At 42.9% G+C, this 24,330-nt stretch overlaps 2 protein-coding genes across 2 annotated transcripts; one reads left to right on the plus strand and one right to left on the minus strand.

Annotated features, from left to right (window-relative positions):
• Positions 1-8,125: 8,125 nt before the first annotated feature.
• LOC120826797 (chitin synthase chs-2) lies at positions 8,126-19,644 on the plus strand. Its single transcript, XM_040189344.2, has 22 exons — positions 8,126-8,245; positions 9,826-9,961; positions 10,128-10,316; positions 10,474-11,371; positions 11,462-11,645; positions 12,333-12,428; positions 12,946-13,107; positions 13,187-13,361; positions 13,458-13,559; positions 13,659-13,800; positions 14,877-15,077; positions 15,199-15,314; positions 15,859-16,027; positions 16,249-16,428; positions 16,517-16,783; positions 16,961-17,132; positions 17,298-17,329; positions 17,422-17,486; positions 17,893-18,003; positions 18,087-18,301; positions 18,388-18,472; positions 18,938-19,644. Exons 1-22 carry the CDS (start codon positions 8,220-8,222, stop codon positions 19,022-19,024), a joined length of 3,810 nt encoding a protein of 1,269 aa, XP_040045278.2. The 5' UTR covers positions 8,126-8,219; the 3' UTR covers positions 19,025-19,644.
• Positions 19,645-20,010: 366 nt separating this feature from the next.
• Positions 20,011-24,027, minus strand: LOC120826997 (formyl peptide receptor 2). The gene is made up of 3 exons (XM_040189657.2): positions 23,756-24,027; positions 22,104-22,265; positions 20,011-21,978 (listed from the first exon to the last, which is right to left on the minus strand). Exons 1-3 carry the CDS (start codon positions 23,774-23,776, stop codon positions 21,103-21,105), a joined length of 1,059 nt encoding a protein of 352 aa, XP_040045591.2. The 5' UTR covers positions 23,777-24,027; the 3' UTR covers positions 20,011-21,102.
• Between the last annotated feature and the right edge of the window lie 303 nt (positions 24,028-24,330).

Genomic DNA, 24,330 nt, shown 5'->3' on the forward strand with positions numbered 1-24,330 from the left:
CAATGTATTATACATTCAATTCCGATGACAGAAATGATTCAAGTAATTGTGAGTAGTAAGCCAGGCGCACAGCAGGACCACTGCAGGGACCACCACCATCACATAGAACCACCATCACATAGAACCACCATCAGATAGAACCACCATCACATAGAACCACCATGCACAGAAGCCTGTGGGGAGGGAGAGCACAGAGACTTTAGGAGAGAGTAATGTTGGTTTAATATTACAGTATTATGATTAATATTTCAAATAATACCTTTTTTTTTAAGGATAAATACCTTAAAATCTATTCTTGATTTAACAGGGAGCCAGTGCAGAGAAGTTAACACAGGAGTAATATGATCCCTTTTCTTAGTTCTTGTTAATACATGTGCTGCAGCATTCTGAATCAACTTAATAGCAGCCTGATAACAAAGAATTACAGTATTCCAGTCTGGAAGTGACAAATGCATGAATACATTTTTCTCCATCACTTTTTGATTTTTGATATGTTACGTAGATGAAAGAAGGCAGTCCTTGAAGTCTTCTTTATATGCGAGTTGAAGGTCATATCCTGGTCGAAGAGAACTCTAAGATTCCTGACGGTGCTGCTGGGTACCAGAGCAATTCCATCCATAAAAACTGTATCACGTGACAGCTGGCTTCGAAGGCGCTCTGGGCCAGGATCAGGATAACTTCTGTTTTTTCTGAGTTTAGCATCAGGAAGTTGCCAGTCATCCAAGTTTTGATGTCTCCAAGACTTGAAGTCTAACTAGCTGGTCCGTCTCTTCTGGTTTGATCGACAGATACAGTTGAATATTGTCTGCATAACAATGGAAGTTTATGCAGTGTTTCCTGATAAGATCGCCCAGAGGAAGCAAATAGAGGGTAAATAAAATCGGTCCAAGTACAGAACCTTGTGGGACTCCGTGACCAACATTGGTGGTCTTCGAGGATTCACCGTTTACAAGCACAAACTGGGATCGATCCGATAAGTAGGATTTAAACCAGCTGAGTGCAGTTCCTTTGATACCAATCAAATGTTCTAGTCTCTGCATCAGTGTTAATTTTGGCAGCTATTTTTGATTTAGTCTTAGTCTTAGTCTGGGGGCCCTGTACACTATTACAAATGAGGAGACTTTAGGACAAACAGGCCGTAGCTACGCAGGTGTTTCCCGGCAACGAGTGAGTTAGTACAGCTCGGTTTAAGAGCCCGTTGCTAAGGACCGATTTCCACTGGGATGGTCTAACAGCCTCCATGCTTTGTTTTATTGTCATTTATATGCACGTCTGTCCTGTAAAAGGCATAAACGCACTTCAGTCCTGAGCTCATTGGGACATCCTACAAGTTCTTTTACTCATCTCTGGCCGTAGAAAATAAAAATATGTATTTAAAAACAAAAGCAGCAAAACCCCCAACCAGAAGACAGCCCCTAAGTTATTACTGGCTTTTAATAGTCTCGCTTTTGTAGCAGTTTGGGGAGGAAATAATAATTTAAGTTATCTAAACAACAACCACATGTTTCATGTTGAGTGTCTCCTTACTCAGTAGTTAGTCATGTGACTCGTTAGTACCGTTACTGTCTTTCCCAAATAGTTTGTTAATAGCTTTTATTTAAGGGAAATTAGGGTTGAAATAGGTTTTTAAGATGAAATAGGTACAACGTTCCAGTAGGTCTGAAAAGTAAAGTCAAAGCCCTACGTCTTAAAGTTGCATTCTCTCTATTAACCACCAGTGGGCGGCTCTTCTCGTCCCATAGAATTCTATGACAAAACTTAAGTAGGATGTAGTTGAGGCCTTTTGTATTACAGTTTTTTACAGTCGCTAGGACACATTTCTCAATACTTAGGTCACCTTTGCAAAACTCTTCACACAGTTCTCCTAACCAACTTTCAGCTCGCCACAGCAGTTCATTTCACATTCAAAATGCACTAAACTACTTTGGTAAAACTACCAAAACACTTCATTCATGTCTCAAATCAACTCATTCTTCCAGAACACTAGCAAAGGTTGACAGCCAACAAACACACTTTGTCACCCACAAAACAACCACCTAAAAAACACTAACAACATGTAGCATTATACAATGTTTTCTTGTGTAAAACAAGGACACATCTCTGTTTATAATTCACTGTAATATATGTTACTGGAATTAATCAGACATGATGCAGAATGCTTCAATATATTTCATGTCCTTTATTCATTTTTAATTTTTTTGCACTGACTACTTCCAAAATACAAGAATTTGTATACACACCATCCACTGATACATATAATATTGCTAATCTACTCGGTCTTCTCTATTTGGCCACAGGTTCTCATTCACATGACATCTCATGTCATCTAGAGCAATACACCTAGGAAAGAACCTTCTGGCATGCCTGCTCCATGCCTGGCAATCTCCTGCTGATATGTCCAGGCATCCAGCATTCATTGCGTCCAGAAGAGACATTTGATGATGTGGATGGTGGTGATGAACCTTCCACCTCCATGAGGAAAAGAATTCCTCTTTGGGGTTGAGGAATGGAGAGTAAGGTGGGAGGGAAAGTGACACCATTCTGGGCTGCAAACCACTCTGTGACTGCACGGGATGGTGAAATGCCACATTGTCACACATGATCCACTAGAGAGCAGCAACGTCACGCAACGTCACACAAGTCTCCCGTTTGGCTTCCTCACGGTGTCTGGAAGTCCTTTGAAGGCTACAGAGTGGAGCTCACACCGACTTTTGGTCCTTTGTTTCCTTCGATACGACAATATGTTTTTTATTGAAACCTTTCCCTATTTCTAAAGTTCCCACTGGTTTCCAACGTGCATTTTCTGTGGATTACATCCTTCTAATGTCTCGTTTCCCTAGATAACATATTTCTAATGGGAGGTACTATGTCACTGTCTTCTGTGCAAAACCTGTGAGGTCATCTGAGATGAGTCCGTTTACACTTATCATTGAGGATTAGAATAAAAATGTTAGAGAAGCTTTTCATTTTTCCTCTCTGAAACGGTCTAACGTCTGCTTTGTATATCACAGCTATATATTTTGATTAGATTTCATCCCTTGTTTGCATTTCATGGACTTGTTTTGTACTTTAATGTTTTAAATTGATGTGACGCGTCTCTTGAAACAAAATCCAATCTTACTGCATTAAAGTACAACAAAGAAACAACCTCTTCAGAGTCGTTGAGAACCACTCACATTAATCTGTCATATCTGTTGGATAGAAAATCTCTGAAAGGTTCTAATCAATTAAAACATTTGCAATTTCTGTAATAAAAATATAATTTCTGTTAAACCAACCAGATTATTTGGGTTTAATATATAATACTTTAAAGTAAACCTTTAATTGTCAGATGTTTTGTTAGATCTTATCTTAAAGAGCTTGTAACACCGTGTTGCCCTACAAGGCAGCTGCGCTCCATAGATGCTGCTTACTTGTTGTTCATAGGGTTTTAAAAAGAAGGATGGGAGCCAGAGCCTTCAGGTATCAAGCTCCTCTTTTGTGAAACCAGGTTCCACTTTCAGTCCGGGGGAAGATTCGGTCGGCTCTTTTAAGATAAAGCTTAAAACTTTCCTCTTTGATTCTGCCTGTAGTTAGGGCTGGCTCAGGTTAGCCCAGACCAGCCCTTAGTTAAGCTGCTATAGGCTTAGACTGCCGGGGGACGTCATAGAACACACAGAGCTCCTCTCTCACTCTCTCATTCTACAATAATCCACGTTTTATTAATGCACATCACTAATTCAGCTTCTTCTCTGGAGTTTTTTGAGCGTTCTCCCCCCAGAAGGTCTCCGTAGATCGTAGTTCCTTCTGGACCCTGGCCCTAACACCTGCTGCTGCCATCATCATCATCATTATTATTTTAAATATTAATCCTATTATTGTCATCATAAACTAACATTACCCTCTCCTAAAGTCTTTGCACTTTCCCTCCCCACAGGCTTCTGTGGATGGTGGTTCTATCTGATGGTGGTTCTCTGTGATGGTGGTTCTATCTGATGGTGGTTCTATTTCATGGTGGTTTTCTGTGATGGTGGTTCTGTCTGATAGTGGTTCTATATGATGGTGGTTCTATCTGATGGTGGTTCTATTTGACGGTGATGGTGGTTCTATCTGATGGTGGTTCTATCTGATGGTGGTTGTCCCTGCAGTGGTCCTGCCGTACATCTGGTTTACTACTCACAATTATCTTGAGAATCATCTCTGTCATATGAATTGAATGTATTGTACATCTTTTACATTGTTCATTTTGTGCACATTGTAGTCCGTCCATCAGGAGACGGATCCTCCTCTGACGTTCTCACTAAGGTTTCTTCCCTTTTTGGACGGGTTTTTCATTGTTTGGGGAGTGTTTCCTGTGCCCACGTGCAACCCAGTCTCACAGCAAAACGTTGTGGAACGTGGTATTGTCACGCTTTTGGGGAGAAAGCGTGACAATACAACGTTTTCGTTGCAACGATCGATCTATTATCTGTGAAAAACACAATATTTTAAGAAAGCATAAGCATTTATATGCATTTCGATAGCATTTCTAGCGAGAAGTATGCGTTACATTTTCATAATCTTCTATCAGAGAATGTAGAAGACCTTCCGTTTATTAGTTTCTAGGGACATAGTTGCAAGGCGACATAAATGAATGGGCTGAAATAAAACGTAATATTGTCACGATTTTGGGGATAAAGTGTGAGAATACCACGTTCCACAACGTAGCTATTACATGTTTTGCTGTGAGACTGGGTTTCCACGTGAGGGTTTCGGGACAGAGGATGCCACATGTGTACAGACTGGAAAGCCTTCTGAGGCAAATTTTTCAAAGGTTTAGCAAAACGTTCCTTCAAATAACACAATTGCTACCTTGCACGGCATTCCGCCAAACCTGCGAAACCTCTGACACATTCACTTATAATTACCCTAAAAGTCTGTAAAGGCTGTGCCCCGCCAGCATAACCTCTGTGTATACCTGCGGTGCACAATGTTCACAATGTGAACGATGATGATTGCATGTCAGCTATTTGTCGTTGACGTTAACACAAACCTTACATAACAAACCTAAATACTTCATAAAAATAAGAAAAAGATTTACCAGACGAATGGGAATCGTATGAAGCAACCTTCATTTATTCTTAAGTACTGTATATATTAAAACTAAACTAGTAATGTAAACTAGTAAGTAATGTGTGTAATTTGGGGATTATTTTTGTCATAGTTGGATAAAAAAATGTTTTCCTTGTTTTTAATGTTTTAAAGTACATACCCTAAAATATACTGTGTATTACTCCTTTCCTTTCTAGGCGTATCACGTAGCCTCCGTCATCTTTTTAGATACACATTCACATTTTTCAAGGATGCCACAACAAGATGCAACTGAATTATCTCAGAAACCTGCTTAATCTTCATGATGCCACTAATAAAAAAGTCATTTTGCCGTGACAACGTGGAATGTGAGGCTGCGCTTTAAACTGGTGGTTGACGCTGGAACCAAGATACCCGATTCCCAGGTTAGCTTACACAACTTATTCAGGTTGCAAAGGATCATATTTGGGGGGAAGTAAGTCTATTTGTTCCGTGTGTAGGTAAAGTACATTACATTACATCACATGTCATTTAGCGGACGCTTTTATCCAAAGCGACGTACAATAAGTGCATTCAACCACAGGGTACAAACTCAGGAGAACAAGAAACAAGAAAGTGCAATTTCCTCAAATAAGCCAATTTACAATTTGCTATAGATGAGTGACGTTACAAGTATAATTTAAGTGCTACAATTTGTTAGTCTTTAGTCGAGGTAGAGTCTGAAGAGGTGTGTCTTTAGTACATTACATAAGCTAGTTTACGCACAAATGGGACACGAACAGCAGTTTTCTCGGTGAAAGTCCTACTTTGTTTTTTTGCTCAATCCCACATACAAAGTTCAGCAGCCTGAAAAAAAAAACTTTAAAGGTGGATTCTCTCAACAAAAGCCACATATACGATGATATATATATATATATATATATATATATATATATATACTGATTAATTCCAGTAACATATATTACAGTGAATTATAAACAGAGATGTGTCCTTGTTTTACACAAGAAAACATTGTATAATGCTACATGTTGTTAGTGTTTTTTAGGTAGTTGTTTTGTGGGTGACAAAGTGTGTTTGTTGGCTGTCAACCTTTGCTAGTGTTCTTTGAGACATGAATGAAGTGTTTTGGTAGTTTTAGTGCATTTTGAATGTGAAATGAACTGCTGTGGCGAGCTGAAACTTGGTTCGGAGAACTGTGTGAAGAGTTTTGAAAAAGTGACCTAAGTATTGAGAAATGTGTCCTAGCGACTGTAAAAAAAACTGTAGTCAGTCATGATGCAGAAAGCTTCAATATATTTCATGTCCTTTATTCATTTTTTATGAATGCACTGAGTGAATAGTTCAGCTATTGGCAAGTAAATGGCAAGTCATTATTATGAAAACATAGATTGCAAGATAAACTGCATCATATAACTGGAAACAAAAATATATTATGTTTTATAGCCATTACTGCTGCTCTCTTTATAAATGAAGGTATTTTGTGTGGAAATCAGACTTTTTAATGTAACCACCAAATATCCTTTATAATGACCACATGTCTGATATTTGTAACAAATATTAAGCTACCACAGGGACATTTTAATCCTCTACCAACTACTCCTCAGACTCCTCTTCCTCTCCAAGCTCCTCAAGCTCAGAGAATGGAAAGAAGAAGAAGAAGATGAAGAGGTCAAAGAAGAACATAAAGAAGAAGAAGAAGGAAACAGGAAGCAAAAAGATCAGACGGAGCCGTGTTTCAAGGGTTAATTTATGTAAATGAAAACTAAGATTTAGAAGATAGTTACTGGCTGTTTATTTTTAGGTGTGTGACTTGATGTCGTCAGTTTCAATGAAGAGGAGTGAACTTGCAGGTAAAAGGTGAAAGTAACACTTGTGTAGTCCACCTTTGTGCAAGAAAGCCACTGTTGTGTTGTAGACTATGCCTACTGAATGATGTTAGTGTTGCATAGTTAGTAAACTTCAGGAATGGTTTAAGGTTATTGAATGGAAGATCTCTTTCTTCTTCACCATCAGCACGTGGTCCGGATGAGGTAATTACACGTTACTGGAAAGTGTTTAAAGAGTTTAAAGATCAGCATACAACAAAGCACAAGCTCTCTAGGGTTTTGCTGATTTGTGACTGTCCAGATATTGGTGACACAGTTCGGGCACTGAAGAAATCAGGGAAACTATTGCCTGTTGGAAAAGGGCAATTTTGAATTGATGTTGTGCTGATGGACCATGTTTTAAAAAAAAGTTAAACCGTTAAATGTTCAGAGGGATAAAAAAAAAATAATAATAATAATCTACCTTAGTTTTATCATGCGCTTTAAGGTAATTTCAATGTTTGTGATAATATGCCTTGATTTTTACAGATCCTGACATTTGTAGTCCACATCAATAAATAAAGCATATTTGGCCTTCACAGTTGAAACACTTGTATTATGCTTTTTTCCCTTCCCATTATATCAGCCTTGACCACATTTTAGATGTGGAGGTTGTGAAAATCATTAACCAGTAATTAACACGTAATAAAATATTTATTAGCCTTAATAAGGATTGTTCTCGCTTTAGATCCGGTAGCTGAAAAAAGCATAGTTAACTGTTAACAAGTGCATATAACAGGATTAATAAAGTCATAATAATGCGTAATAAATGATTTATTAGCCTCAATAAGGCTTGTTCTCGCTTTAGATCCGGTAGCTGCTAAAAGCATAGTTAACTGTTAACAAGTGCATAGTTAACGCATAATAGATATTTAGTATTACAATAGTAGTAGTAGTAGTAGTACAATAAAGTATATTTTAATATCAATAAGCAAACCAAAAAATATTAATAATGTCTTAGCAAAGATGCTTATAAATGTGTTGTAGCCTGCTAATAATTGTATTATAATGCCATTATTAACACTTATATAGGCATCTTGTAAGGACTTACAAGGGCCTTATTACCTTACCTTATTAATTAATTGTTATTACAAGGACCTTAATATAAAGCGTCACCTAAAAAACTGTGAACACAGCCTGAAGTTCAGGACTGTCTGCAATCCATCACGTTCTGAAAGCGAGATAAGCGGAAGCTCTGCCTCCAGCTGTGATGTCATGATTTACCGGTGTGGTGATTGAACACCGTGTTTTTCAAAAGTTGTTATAAAACAACTCTCAAGCGGAGGCTTCACATTCGTCAGAAGCATGGAGGACGAAAGGAACTTAACCAAGTGAGTGGAGACTCTTTAATGAAAACTTTTGAATTAATTTGATTCATTTTATTTGATTACTTGCTTGAAATATGAAAAGTCAACCAGTTAATTCTGAACTGACTGCATGAACATTTTGGCGGAAACGCTTTATTTATTAGATTTTCTTAATATAATTTTCTTCTATATTGAAAAGGAGATTGTGAAATAAAAATTGTAACTATTTTTGTAAAGAATTTTAATCTTTTCCATATTCACGATTCAAACAGTTATTTTTTAGGCTTTTTTTGTTTTTGTACTTTGTGGTACTACCGCAGGGAATAATCGTCCCTACAAATATTTATTATCTAAAACAGCGATTCCCAAAGTGTGGGCGGCGGCCCCCTGGTGGGCCGCGAAGGTACTGCAGGTGGGCCGCGAGAGGTCATTTACAATAAATAAATAAAATGTTTTTAATTTTCAATTTTTAAAAGTTTGAAATTAATATCAAAATATTTATGATGCGGCACATTAGTTATGTGAAACATTAGTTGATGAAGCACAAACAATTTAAACGGACAGATTAATAAAACAATAAGGCTCTCGCTCGAAACGGCTGCTCTTGTCCGCCTGTCGTTGTTCAACAAACGCGGCGCCCTCTTGTAGTATTAAAGTAAATATACCGCATTTTCCGCACTCCAAGGCGCACTTGAGCGGCGCTCAAGCGCGTGAGATGTGGAGCTGCTTTCAGGGCGCGTCGGAAAAACGAAGCTGTCGTTCTCGCCAAGCACTTCATGAGATTAAAGAGCGAGAGACGGCGTCCTTTTCTCTACAGTAGCTGAACCATCTTAACGGGGAAAATAAGTAGTTCTAAAAGGGGCCCTTGGCGTTGGCTGGAGAGCAGCCGAAGGAGACGAGAATCTGCACCGTGCGGCCATGTCGCGGCCCGACGGCCCCCGCCAAGGTGAGGCGGGCCGAGCTGGAGCCGAAGCGGAGACTGTAGTATCTTATGGGCATTATAATCCGATGCGCGCTATATATGAAAAATGTTCTTAAATAGGTCATTCATTGAAGGTGCGCCTTATTGTGCGGAAAACAGTGCATCACTACTCCGTGACCCAACAGGTGTGACATTGTATAAAAGAAGTTGATCTACAGCGGAATAAATATCTGAAGGCAATACAGAAAACACGGGAGCACTACTGGCGCTTCAGTTTATCCAGAATGAAGCAAAGTTTAAAGGTATTTTAAAAGAATTTGGAATCAACACCTCCAGACCCCTTTGTTTTATACTTGTGGTAAAACCAAACAGCGATTGTGAGTAAATTAGGTAACGTCAAAGCTCCATTTCATGGATTTTTGGGGTTTGATGCAGTCGATTGATCGTTTTATTCTGTTACATTTGTGCTTCTAAAATGTATCACTTTGAACTTAATGCAACAACGTAGTTTTTGTCATCCAGGTTTGAACATTAAATAAAATAAAAAAAAGATGTGTAATTAATTTAATTAAAATGTACTACATTTTTACCTGGAGATAGAAAAAAAACGATCTCCCGCAAACACGCAGAACCAAGCGTTTAGTTCAACGTTCAAAGTTTCCCTCCGGCTGTGTTTGTTCAGGAGGTCGTGGGACGCCTGCCGAGAGGTCCCCCCCCTGGAGGATGAGCGGACGCCATGGAAGATGCTCAAGCTGCTGAAGGTCCTCTCCCTCTGTGTGGTGGCCGTGTTGGTGTTCGGACTGGCTCTGTGTAGCAAGGTTCGTTCCACACAACTTGTTACAAGAATGAATCTGCTGAGCTCGAGGAATCGGAGCGGAATTGTAATGTGAATGCGTTTAAACTGCAAAAATTGTTCCCTTTGTAAAAAGAGCTCACTTATAACTTCTCATCTTTGAGCTTTGACTTTCGATCTCTCTGTTCCAGACGTCGTTCCTCCTCCTCGTCACTTTGTCTAACGAGGGCACCAAGACTCTCCCCGATGGACAGAAACCCGTCGCCCTGCTCTGCATCGGCTGCGTTCTCATCGCCTCCAGCTTGCTTCTCCTGCTGAAGAGCGTCTGGAAGGCGTGTCACAAATCCTCAAAGATGCCGGACAAAAGAACTGTGGCTTTGGTGAGAAGCATGCACATTCTGCACGTGTCAGCGACAATTCAATACAAGATGTTTCGGCCGTGTCAAAGCTAAACGGATGCTAATAATGTCGGATTTATAGCCGAAACCCTCCTTTAAAAAAGAAAATGTGCAACAATTAATTGTTCTGCTTCTTCAGGTTCTGTTCTTTGAGTTCCTGGTGGCTATGGGTGCAGCGATTCTCACCATCGTGGCAATGCCCCACCTGGACATAGTGACCAACGTGACGATACTGAACGGCGTAGCCGTGCTCTCCACGCTCCTGCAGGTGATCACGCAGTGCACCGCCAAGCAAAGGAACCGCTTCCTGGTGCCGTCCATCACCGCCTTCCTCCTCATTTTGCTCGGCTACGTGCTGTTCCTCCTCTTGTACATCACAAAGGATCCCACTGACACCCGGAGGATCATCTGGGCGGGTCTGGCAGTCGGAGGGTCCTTCTTGATGTCTTTTAACTGGTGGGAGAACTACTTCAAGCTGATCAGCGAGAACCGGCAGACCAGCGAGAAAAGCAACCCTGGCTTCCTTGAAGTCTTGTGTATAGACGTGAAAGAGTGCCAGAACGTTCTGCACATCCTCTCCAGCTTGCTCAGGATCGCGGTGACCGCCGGCGTGCTCGGAGCCTACGTCCCTCTGGACAAAATGGACTGGGCCATCGTCACCTCCATCCCGAGCCGTGAGACAAGGATTATAGGCATCATCATCGGAGTCCAGCTGATCTCCTCCGCACTCTGCCACTGGTTTTCCTTGGTGGCCTGCAAGATGCACGCCATGCGGCAATGCTTCATCCTGCCTTTGTACCTGGCGTCTCTGGCCGTCATGGTCCTCTTCGTCGTCCCAGTTATTGTTTTCCATCAAAACTACAGAAACAGTTTGAACGGGACTCAAAGTTCCAACTTCAGAGGCTACTGCAACGACGTTGTGGATGCAAGAAACCAAAGTCTGAGCGGCAACGTGTTCCCAGATCTGGTTCGGGACGTCACTCACACTCTGTGCTTCCTGGACTTGTCCAGGATATATGACATCGGCCTGCTGACAGGTAATAATCTAGAGATGCACCATATATTCAGACAGGCATTTTTAAGTTGTACCGTTTCCACTTCAATTCGTTTCTTTTCCCGCTCCTCAGGCTCGGCGGCGTGCTGGTGCATCGGCCTGGTTTTGGCCACTCTGCACCTCTGGTTCCTCAGTCTGTTTCGCATCCAGAGGACTCAGGACCTGTTCGTCAGGAGGCTGTACGAGGGAGCATTCATAGAGCAGTCCCTGCTTCTGAACACTCGATTTGACATCCAGACGACGGAAAAGCAAAAGCAGTAAGTGTGTGTGTTTGTGATGTCAGGGGGCCTGGGGGCCTTTAAGGGTTTAGAAGGTGTGATAAGGGTTCTTGTGGCTAGTTTGAGACAGGAATTGTTGTGGATGATCTACTCCTCCCCTTTCCTTTAATAAACGTTGTTCAAGTCCAAACATTCCTTTCTGCTGCGCAACACATTATCCTAAAATAAAATAGCGTGAAAAACAAAAGGTTAGTCAGTTGTTTTGTTTTTCTCTTCTAGGTCCTCATCTTTTATTTGAAATCTATTATCACATATTTGAGGGCCAATTATTTCATAGGAGTGGCCCGGGCCTTCACACAAAGGCTAAAGCAAAAGAAGCTGCGTAATTACTGTTTATCCCACAATCAACCAATGAGCATGACAATCATAAGAATGAATTTGTAGACATTTAAAAGGTGACAAACAACGTGTCAAAACTGGATTCACATTGTCTAACAAGGACAACTTTTGCACATCAACATGTTGTTTCAAACAAAATGAGGATGTTACACAATAGAATCATTTCCATTTCATTTCTGAACAAAGAAGAAGAAGAATCTCTGGAAACATTCACAATGAAAACGAATCCAGTTGACCGCATCTTCTTTTATAAAACAGAAACCCAGAGACGTGTGAAGGACGAAAGAGACAGAATTAATGCCAGTAATGCAAATCTTGTCCTTTCAGATTCAAATCACTAGACCCGGTGAAAGTCTTCCTCTGCGCGACCATGTGGCACGAAACGCCCGACGAGATGATGAATATCCTCATTTCCATATTTCGGTAAGTTTTACATGGGTTAAACACGCTGGTGTTTAAGCGTTCACCTCCTTATGTTCAGTTTTCCATCTTAAACCGCTCAATACTTGGCACTAGAATAATTATCTGAATCTACACTGAGCCAGGTCGTTTCTTTACAATGTGCATGTTTTTCATCACCTGTATGTTTCACTTTTGAAGCATAAGGGAACCCACGGACTTTAAAATGCATTCAGCAAGATGTCTCTACAACGTTATAATAAAAACACTGACAAATTATAGCACTTCAATTTTACTTATAATGGCTTTCATCTATAACAAGTTGTAAATTGGCCTATGTGATGAAATTGCACTTGTTTGTTGCTCTTCTGGGTTTGTATCCTTATGGTTGAAATGCACTTATTGTAAGTTGCTTTGGACAAAAGCGTCAGCTCAATGACATGTGATGTAATGTTATGTGATGTTATGTAATGTTGAAATAACTTCAACTTCAACAACAACATGGTACCGGGAGCTTAACGTGGTTCCTGTTCCTCCACAGACTGGACAAGTACAGGCCAAAGAAGGAAGGAGAAGCTGGCGATGTCACGTTTGAAGGCCACATCTTCTTCGACGACGCCTTCACAGATGTTGCCGGTAGCCGGGGGGCCCACGTCAACCAGTACGCTGAGATGCTTGTGAACATTATCGCAGAAGTTTACAGGTAAATGTTTGATTTAAAGAAAAAGAAAGAGATTCTGACGAGAAGTGAAGATGAACCATGTTTTCTTCTCCGTCGTCAGCATCTTCTTGAACATCAATAACGACCTCTTCACAAAGAAGCAGCAGATCCCGGATCAGACGATCGTGACCACGCCGTACGGAGGACGTCTGGTGGTCACCATGCCACATGGGAACACCTTAACGGTTCACTACAAGAACAAGAAGCTCATCCGCCACAAGAAGAGATGGTCCCAGGTGATCAGATCCCTCCCGTCATGTAGTAGTTCATTATTCGGTGACAGGGTTGCTCTGTCAGAGTGAGTTTACTGAACTGCATGTGGTATTCTCCAGGTCATGTACTTGTACTATCTCCTGGGATGGAAAGTTTCAACCAAGTATTTCAAAAGGTGGGGGAAAGGGGAGGAGGATGTTGAGGTGAAAAATGAGTTTGAGGTAAGACGAGAGAAAACAAACGGCCATAAAACAATGAATATATTTCCAAATCTGTGTATATGAAATGTGTGACGGAGCAAACTGCGTCTGTTCCTCCAGAGGGAGAAGAAGAACACCTACATCCTGGCTCTGGATGGGGACACAGACTTCACGCCGGCCGCCGTGATGCTGCTCATCGATCGCCTGAAACTGTACCCGCAGGTCGGGGCGGCCTGCGGCCGGATTCACCCCACCGGCTCAGGTGGGTCGTAAGGGATTAGAGGACAGCTGGACACAACGAGACCGATGACTGATCATCAATGAAGTCAATGCAAACTCATGTCAGACCAGTCAGAAAAACAGACAAGAATAAAATGTATATTTAGTTCAGAAGAAGCTAAACTAACGAGCCAGAATCTGGATGGATTTAATGGTTGATGATGGATGGCAAAACATATAAAAGGAAACAAAACCAGAACAATAGATACAATAAAAAGTAAACTATATATATCAGGAATCAGGAACATTTATTACCAAAATATGCCAAACATACAAGGAATTTGTCTTGGCGGTTGGTGCGCGACAATAGACAGACAAGACAGCAGTGCACAAGTAATAATATAAAGTAAAATGAAATTCTAATGCAATGGGTAAGTAGAATAAGGCTATGGGTTAGTATAAAACAAGGGAATAAAGTTAAAAATTTTAAATTCTAAATAAGTACTAACCCTAACCCTATTAAAAAAAATATTAAGCATAAAGTGCACTAACGAACAAGTAACAAAGTGACGAGTGACGACAAAGTGATGAATAACAGTTAAAGTGACGTGTGCAGTGTGAAGGGGAGTGACCGGTGGAGCGTTATAGTCAGGCAGTGGGAGACCGGCTCTGTTGATGAGCCCGACTGTCGACGGGAAGAAACTGTTGGTGTGGCGGGAGGTCTTAGTCCTGATGGACCTCAGCCTCCTGCCAGATGGAAGAGACACAAACAGGTTTTGTCGGGGTGAGAGGGGTCGGCCGCGATCTTTTTAGCTCGCTTCAGAGTCCTGGAAGCGAACAAGTCCTGCAGGGACGGCAGATTGCAGCCAATCACCCTCTCTGCAGAGCGGATGACGCGCTGCAGCCTGCCCTTGTCCTTGGCTGTGGCTGCAGCGTACCAGACGGTGATAGAGGAGCAGAGGATGGACTCCATGATGGCCGTGTAGAACATATGCACTGTGTATGTTCTGTTATTTTGTGTTAAAAGGATGAATGTTGCTCAGGAATGTTTTTAACACCCGTCTGAGCCGGGCGCTTAGTGTGTACCATGTAGTAACCAGCTGTGTATTCCTCTGGCAGGGCCCGTCGTTTGGTACCAGAAGTTTGAATACGCCGTTGGACACTGGCTTCACAAGACGGCCGAGCACGTGTTCGGCTGCGTGTTCTGCAGCCCCGGCTGCTTCAGCCTGTTCAGAGCCGAGGCGCTGATGGACGACAACGTGATGAAGAAATACACCGCCGTGTCCTCTCAGGCGCAACACTACATCCAGTACGACCAAGGTACGTCTCCGGAGCGCCCGGCTGGCCTCCGCATTTCGCACCAATTACGGATGGAAGTCACAAAACCCAGCGGATGTGGTGGGAAGCGGTGGAAGATTTGACTCTGTGACGGTCTCTGCAGGAGAGGACCGCTGGCTGTGCACTCTGCTGCTGAAGCAGGGTTGGAGGGTGGAGTACAACGCGGCCTCGGACGCCCACACCAACGCCCCGGAGGACTTCAAAGAGTTTTACAACCAGGTGATTCCATGGGACTCAAAACCCGACGTGGCACAATTTAGATTGGCTCTCAGCCAATCTAAATTGGGCAGGGCGAGCGGGCCCTCCGGCAAACTGAGGTTCACAGCCCTAAAGTGTCGTTGAGGCATGTCGGGGATGTTAAACAATGATCAGTCCCAGTTGCCGACATGTGAATGCAAATTCTAATTCCAGTCGAGAGAATGAAGAAGTTTTTGTTGCGCAAGAAAAAAAAAATTGAAATCCTTCCTGTTGCACCTTGTTGAATGCACTTATTGTACGTCGCTTTGGATAAAAGCGTCCGCTAAATGACATGTAATGTAATGTAATGTAATGTTATTGTTATTAAATGCTAAATACGGTATTTAAATGTTTCTGGCAACACTCTTGGCAAGGACCAGATCCATCTTGAGTTTAATTATAATTATCCATGACACATCTTAACCTAATTGTTTATACACTCAGCTACAACAAGCTGCATGAATAATGGTCACCATTTCTAACAGTGATAATTGGTGCTAATGTTTGGTTTTTCTGCCGTTGTCAGCGTCGCCGCTGGGGGCCGTCGACCATGGCCAACATGGTGGACCTGCTGGGCTGTGCCACTGTGATCTCCAAGAAGAACACGTCCATTTCAAAGGTCTACATGCTGTACCAGCTCATCAGCCTGGTGGCGTCCATTCTGGCACCTTCCACCGTCATCCTTATGATCGCAGGTCAGGCTGTTTTTTTCTTATTTTTCAGCCATTAAAAAAAAGCTTAGCTGGACCAAAATAAGTTTTTTTAACTTTTTTAATTGTTTTCATGTATATTTTCATTTGAAGTGCGTAGAATCTGAATAGATACTTTTGAGTTTTAGTTTAGGAGAGAAGATCACGCGCTCATCTATCATCTGTCCGTTAAACCAGCTCTTCTTTGCTTCCTGACGGCCTTCCAGGTAGTTTGACTGTGCTGCTCGATGTTCACCAGAACGTTTCTCTGGTCCTGGCTGTGATACCTCCAGCTATCTTCCTCGGCGCCAGCTTCAGAATCAAGGCAGACACTCAGATCCTCGTCGCTGCGATCCTGAGCATCCTGTACGCGTTCCTCATGATGGTATCGGCAATCACCATAATAGGTACACACTCAAAACCAAACCGGTGCTGTTCACTCAGAAAGGTTTGCGGCAACTTCATGTCCTCCTCCATCTCCTCCTCCTCCGTCAGGGACCATGGTGAAGGACCAAACCATCCTGACTCCCAGCAGTCTCTTCCTCATCTTCCTCGCCCTCTTCTACGTCATCACTGCATTGCTGCACCCTCAGGAGATTGGCCTGGTGTTCTACGGCTTTATTTACATCATCTGCATCCCCAGCGCCTACCTGCTGCTCTCCATCTACTCCATGGTCAACATGAACAACGTGTCCTGGGGCACCAGGGAGACGGCGCCTGCCGCCAGAGACCAGGCCGCCTCGCAAACCAAAGCCGAGAAAGGTACGGCGCGCTGCAGGTTACTGCCGTGGAGCAATGCGCACTCTTTGGGGGCGATGAAGTATTACAGGAACTCTTTCACACATATTCCAAACATGAAACTACTGCGTATTAAATGGTAAATAATCAGTTAGACAATGAGAGTTATAATAATACTACTACTTTCCTTCTCGTTCGCAGTCCGGAGCACCATCGCGCGGTTCTTCTCGCGGTCCAAGTGCTGCAGGAGACTGTGTCTGACGGACGCAGCAGACGAGCGAATCCTCAGCCGGGACGTCCCGAGCGAGGAGCCCGAGCCTCGACCCCAGAACACCATCGTGGAGGAGGCGGGGCGGCCTGAGGAGCAGCCGAGGTAACCAAACGATTGACTGTCTCGTCAATGGATACGTGTGTGTTTCAGTATTTTATCCATTCACACGGCCAATTGATGATTTGCACCATAACGTGTGTATTTTATTAACTTCACACAACGACCACAACACACTGTTTTTAATTGTTGTCTGTGATTTTGTTTCAGGCGAAGCACCACTTTAGCCCCCGCTCACCAAAGTAGGTACACAAATGGTAAAAGGTACAAAGAAAGCGCTTATTTCAACACACTCACGTTGTGTAATTTTCTGTTATCTTGCTCTTTTCTTCAGACTGGGTCGCACAGCTGCAGAGTTTATCCAATGACATGAATCTTAACGAGGACAAACTGGACGAGGTGCACAATCTTTATTTTTGTGTGTCTCTATTGTCGTCTAAAGATTACACGTGAAGGCGAATGTTGTTAATCCAATCGTGTGGAATTCATCACAGCAAACAGGCCAATTGTGTTTTCTTCTGTATTAGTTTAGTAGAAATGAAAAATATCAAATTCTAAAAGGTCTATTTCTTTAACCAAAAAAGGAAGTCAAGAGTTCTGGTATGTATATTTTTCCATGTACCCTTAAATGTGCTTTGTGCTCAAAGGAATTGTTATATTTATAGGAGTATTTCAGCCTCACGCCTTTAATCACGTGTTTATTTAAAAAAAACAGTTGGTTTCCATGTGCGACGGGTGTGCGACATGTGACTTTTCCAGCGCGATAAACCAATGAAGTAAATCGTTTATTGAAATGTGTCTGCAGGAGGAGGGGAAGTTCTTCAGAGAGCTCACCAGCAAATACCTGCAGCCCGTTCCCGAGGACAAAGGGAAACAGGAAATAATGATTAATAAACTCAGGGAGTTGAGAAACAAGGTAACATGTCTCTGACTGGTGAACTTAATCACATGACGATGAACACAAACTGATCCTTTTTCTTTCCGTCCTCATTTGAACAGATGACCTTCGTTTACTTCATAATCAACGCCTTCTGGCTCGTGGTGACCTTCACTCTCCAGTTATTAGACTCGAGCGTCTTCATCAGGGTGCCAAAAATCAACTTTGACCTTGAGTATACGGGAGAGTACATCTTCATCGACCCCGTGGGCTTCATGTTCATCCTGTCCTTCGCCCTACTGGTGGTGATCCAGTTCTTCGGCATGTTGTACCACAGGTAACCGATCCCTTGTGAGTTATATTCATGTATATATGTATCATGCTGTTACATGCAAGTTAATTCTTCTGTGGTTTTCTTTCCAGAATGAGCACCCTGATCCATTATGTGGCCTTCCTGAGTACAGAGCCCATGTCTACCAGGCAAAAACATCATCAGCCAATTAAAAAGGTACATATACAACTGATATATTATTACTACTTCGGTAATATTTCTACCACTACCACATCTGCTAATACAGCTACGGCTGTCTTAATTGTTACTGGTACTACAAATTTTCTATGATGAAAATGAAATGAAACTCATAAAGTATAATTATAATCGTACAAAGACATTCAGTGACTAACAGTCACACAAGTGTTACGCTGTACCAATCCTACAGAATGTACAGTATTTGTGTGGCCTTCTTTTTTACGAGCACAATTGGGGAGAGCACCGCTTTTCACAAAGGGGCAATTAAAGTGTCAAAAGTAGAACAGAAGTGTCGATCACGCTCCAGGTGGTGCGTGGCGGTCCACACCTCGCCCGTCCTCCGCCAACTCAGAACAAAGAAAGCGTCCCCAAGCCTGTTGTCCTGACGTTGCGTTCGGGGTGCGGTGTAATTGCTGGCTGTCTCAGTACCTGCATTTCTTACAGATCGTTGACGGAGAAAGCGAGGACTTCGATGACCTCAGCTCTCAAGGTGACTTTCGCCGGCGCTTCAACACTGGAACTTTGGTGTGACCGATGAGCCCAAACAACCGAGCAGAAAAGAGCACTTTAGGGGTCTTATTCCAATTTGTGATTAGTTATCTTCTTATTTTATAACGACAAAAGAAACAGACAAATTAACAGCAGAACCTCAACGTGTGTGTGTGTGTGTTTGTGTGTCAACGGCTACTGTAACGGCATAGCAGCGAATCCAATGCCTTGTCTGTCTGACTGCTGAAGAGCTCGCTTTGTTGATTGAGGTTTTGAATGTTAAAAGCAGCTCAAAGAGAAAGTGGTTTGACGAAAACCTTTTGGACACGTTGTGTCAAAAACTGAAACTGAAATTAATGAGGCTTTCTGGCGTCTAAGTTTGCGGCCGTGGCTTTCGTTGTGATGCTTCTGCAGTGGCCGTTCAACTCGATGTGGATTTTAATCATGAAGGTGAAGATGAAGGCTGTGAAGAGCAAAAACTGGCAGCGTCTTTTATCTTGGTGTGTAGTTTATGTCGTCAATCGTTGTCATCCGGACTTTCTAATCAATGCCTTTGAGAGTATGTAACACTGGTGTCTGAAAAACAATAAAATTGTTTCATATCTGTGCAATATAATTACTAATTGAAGAAATGTGATCGCCAATAAATCCACTGTACTTCATATTCTCTGGCTCTCTTTCAATGTTTCCTCCTGATTTGACCACACCCGTACTTATCTCCATTGTTTTAATTGGAGCATTTAAAATGCCAGACTGTCAGTTTCATTGGAATACTGTGAACTACTTTAAACGTCAGAAATATTTAGGATCATAAAATCATTAGCGTAGGTTTCTCTAGAAAGCTCTTAATAGATTCATAATACATGTGTTTCTAAAGCAGAAGGTCAGTGAACTTGAACCATGTTGTTTTATCTCAAATGTTCACCGCTTCTGATCAGGTAGGGCTAAAAAAAAATTAAAAAAACGCTGTGAGAGCTTTTCATTGCAGCTTTTTGGCACCTTGTTTTGCACAAAATAAAACATTCCCACAACATTGAAAAGTTTTTATTTTCATTGCATTTCCGCTATAATCATATTAACAAAAATCCACAACAACAGCACAGGTAGAAGCAACAAATGAAAGCGTAACATTGCGAGTTTCACAACATCCACCGGGTCTCTGCTGCTGCTGCAAGAATAGAAGCTAATGAGGAGACTTTAGGACAAACAGGCCGAAGGCACGCAGGTGTTTCCCGGCAACGAGTGAGTTAGTACAGCTCGGTTTAAGAGCCCGTTGCTAAGGACCGACTTCCACTGGGATGGTCTCACAGCCTCCATGCTTTGTTTTATTGTCATTTATATGCACGTCTGTCCTGTAAAATTAACCATTAACGCACTTCAGTCCTGAGCTCACTGGGACATTCTACAAGTTATTTTACTCATCTCTGGCCGTAGAAAATAAAACTATGCATTTAAAAACAAAAGCAGCGAAACCCCCAACCAGAAGACAGCCCCTAAGTTATTACTGGCTTTCCTTTTAATAGTCTCGCTTTTGCAGCAGTTTGGGGAGGAAATAATATTTTAAGTTATGTATCTAAACAACAACCACATGTTTCACTTGCAGTGATGCCGCTGATGAGCAGAAGCTGTTTCTCTATAAGCAACTAGAACTAAAAGTAAACATTTTTATTTGACTTATTTGTCAATTATACGTCAATCATTACGTTTTGTCACATTTTTCTTGAGTGTCTCCTCTATCAGTTAGTTCGTCAGTCGTTAGTACCGTTACTGTCTTTCCCAAATAGTTTGTTAATAGCTTTTAATTAAGGAAAATTTGGGTTAAAATAGGTTTTTAACATGAAATAGGTACAACGTTCCAGCAGGTCTGAAAAGTAAAGTCAAAGCTTCACGTCTTAAAGCTGCATTCTCTCTATTGACCACCAGGGGCCGGCTCTTCTCGTCCCATAGAAGTCTATGAGAAAACTATTTGAGGTTTATTGTATTAATTTAGCATTTGTAACGTCTCCTTAATCCACGGAAACCTCTAAATCATCCAATTATATGTGAGTGATTTCATTTCAATTGCAGGCCGCTAAAGACGATCTCACTGCACCTAAAGGTCTCCCGTGTGTTCCACCAACTCAAACTTTAGCCACGTCCACCATCGTCTGACTCCGGCCTGGCGCGACCAAAGACGTGTGTTTGGACACGCCGCTGTCATCCAGCTCGTTGGACTGGGTCGCCTGCCCCTCCACGCCGTCCACCAGGGCCCTCTTGTACACCCCCGCCAGGCTCTGCCTGAAGCGCCCCCTCACGTCCAGCCCCATGCAGAAGTACAACAGCGGGTTCACGCAGCTTTTGAAGTAGGCCACGCCCTTTGCCACAGGGTGCCAGATCTTCACCACCGCGTTCTTGCTGTCCACCATCTTCACCAGCTGGAGGCAGTGGTACGGCGCCCAGCACAGGAAGAAGGCCGCGACCAACAGGGCCAGGATGCGCAGGGGGCGGGACTTCCCGACCAGCCGGGTGCGCTGGATGCCGACTCCGGCCAGGGTGTAACAGACCACGATGACCACGAAGGGCAGCATGAAGCCGCACAGGAAGCGGATGGAGTAGAGCACCAGTTTGGCGGCGCTGTCGGTCTCCTTCACCTCCAGCGAGCACTTGGTCAGGTTGTTCTTCTGGTAGACCTGGCGGTAGAAGAAGTACGGCGCGCTGAAGACGGTGGCGGCGCTCCACACGCAGACGGCGACCACTCTGGCGGCCAACAGGGAGCGGTGCCGCTTGGTGAAGACGGGCCGCCAGACGCAGAGCACCCGGTCCAGGCTGATCACCGCCAACAGGAAGACGGAGCAGAACATGTTGGCGTATTTGAAGAAGCCGTTGAACTTGCAGACGAAGACGCCAAAGGGCCATTCGTCAAAGAAGAGCTTCTTGGCGAGGGAGAAGGCTCGCGTCACGCAGAAGATGAGGTCCGCCACCGCCAAATTCACCAACCACACGTTGGTGACCTTTGGCTGCGGTGGAGGAAGAGAAGAAGAAAGAAGGGAAGGGGAATCTAAACACATTTTAAACAAAACGCCAACAGGACAAAGAGCTTCCCGGGTTATTTTTCCTCTTTCTAACCGGCCCGTAAACCCACCTTGAGCTTGAATCCAGCCACCCAGATGACCAGGGAGTTCCCCGAGACGCCCAGCGTGACGATCAGACTGTAGAGGACGATGGAGAAGTTGTCCATGATGGCGTCCACGTCCACCGCTGAAGGCTTGAGCAGCGGGAGGGAGGCGTTGAGAGGCATCGTCGGCTGAAAGGCAGGAAATTAAGAACGTAACGTGGTCGTGTGACCGTACGCTGTGGGTGAGAGTGACCTAAATCCATGCTTCAGAATATATTTGCGTAATTGTGAGTCTGGAATTGAACTTTGTGTATAAAGATGGGTTTGGTGGGAGGAAATGTGGAGGTTTATTTGCAACCACATGTGACAGATGAGGCCAAAAAAGGGATCTGATGTCGACAACGGGTAGCCGGGCTTAATTTGGGGGAAATGTTTTATCATCCAAATTTATTTTAAATGAAGACATGAAAAACTGCGATATATTTCTGTCTATGTAAATGTCACATGTCATCAAAAAAGAGTTTGAAGAGGCCGCTTCAGTTACGTTGGAATTCAAATTGATGATTTGTCCAGCTTTGAAACAATATTTAAGTAAATAAAATAGATTAGACAGTTTTTTTTTCAACCAGCTACTGAGTAAAGATGTATTCATTATAAACCACACAATGTGGTTTGTGGAAGAATCTGTTTTGTCGTTGAAGTGTTCTGCAGCGTTTAAGCCACAAAGCTTCCTGGAGTGAGTCACCAGGTTGGACACTTCATTAGAAAACCTCTTCTACGCAGGTCCAACTTATACAAAGCAGTATATATATAAATAAATATGTCTGAGTAGGAAAAAAAGATGTGACACAGTGACACACGGAGAACTCTGATTCACCGCTCATGTACCCAAGAAAAGTCCCTGTGTCATCAAACTTAAAGCAATGTTAATTACAAGCCACTCCATGACCTAGTTTTGGCGTGCGCGTGTGCTTATCTGCAGGAAGATCAAAGAATGTCGCAATGAACTTCTAACAAAGGTCATTTGCATATCAGTGGAAGAAGAAGGTGCAGCTCAGAACAATAAACCGTTGTGTGACAGCTGGCTGCTTCAGTTTAATTCCTTTTGGGTGTGTCACTCGTGTTCAGCCTCAAAAGGCCGCGGCGGTGATTCCTTCTCCCCGATTAAGGTCAAAGCTCGACATCGTTAATGAAGCGAGAACATTCGTGAAATCATTCAGGTCGCGATCCGTCTAATCGTGAAAGGGAAACAACAACAAAGAAGGAAGTTCTTTTGTTTTGGTGGAAAGAAGAAATGACCTCGACTCAACGGAGAGTTTCATGTTCGGAGCCTTTTGGCTTTTTTAACAGCGACCACAATGGCAATTAAACAAAGTCACCCTTAAACTACACACACACACACACACACACACAGAAGATACAAAGATTAGGCGATAAACAAAAGCAAATAAATAATCTTTAGATTAAATGCACAAAAAAGTGATCCAGTATTTTCCTGCCTCGCCGTGACATCATCATCCGTTTGCACATTGCCCCTTTTAAGTGATCGCACACTATCATCGCAAACACACATTTCTCTCCAAGCGTCTGTCTTCACTGCGGAGCTAAATCGCCACGATCGGTCCAGAGTCGACGACAACCTCACAATGTCAAATTCAGAAAATGTCCTCATTTCTTACCCGCAGATGTTCAACGGACATGCAGATGTGACAGCAACGAGGTCTCAGTGGTCAGAGACCAAAGTGGGGACGTATTTTGAGCTGTGTGTGTCTGTGTGTGTGTGTGTGTGTGCGTGTGTGCGTGCGTGTGTATGTGTGTTTGTGCAGTGAAGTTCCTCTGTATCTCTGTTACTTTATTGCCAAAACACACACACACACACAGACACACACACACACACACACAGACCCTTCCTCTTTCTCTCTCTCTCTCTCGTTCTATGTCATATGTGTCTGCCTGCATCTTCCTGCCTGAAAGCTTCTTGTTTCCTTCTCAAAGTCGCTGTAATGAACACGCACACACAGACGCACACGCACACACACACACAGACGGAGAGGACGACCGCCGTGTGTCCGTCGGATGGACAAACAGCCAATCAGGTTCCTCGGAGCCGGGCCGACGACCTTCTGTGCAAACGATAATCTTCACAACTCCTCAAGGAAAACTAAAACATCCACTATACAAACATTGATTTTCCAAGTTTATTCCAACTGTTTTTACAAGAGATTTGATGATTTCATTAAAAAAAAAAAAGAAA

This window comes from Gasterosteus aculeatus, chromosome 10 (assembly GCF_964276395.1).
Source record: "Gasterosteus aculeatus chromosome 10, fGasAcu3.hap1.1, whole genome shotgun sequence".
Taxonomy (NCBI): domain Eukaryota; kingdom Metazoa; phylum Chordata; class Actinopteri; order Perciformes; family Gasterosteidae; genus Gasterosteus; species Gasterosteus aculeatus.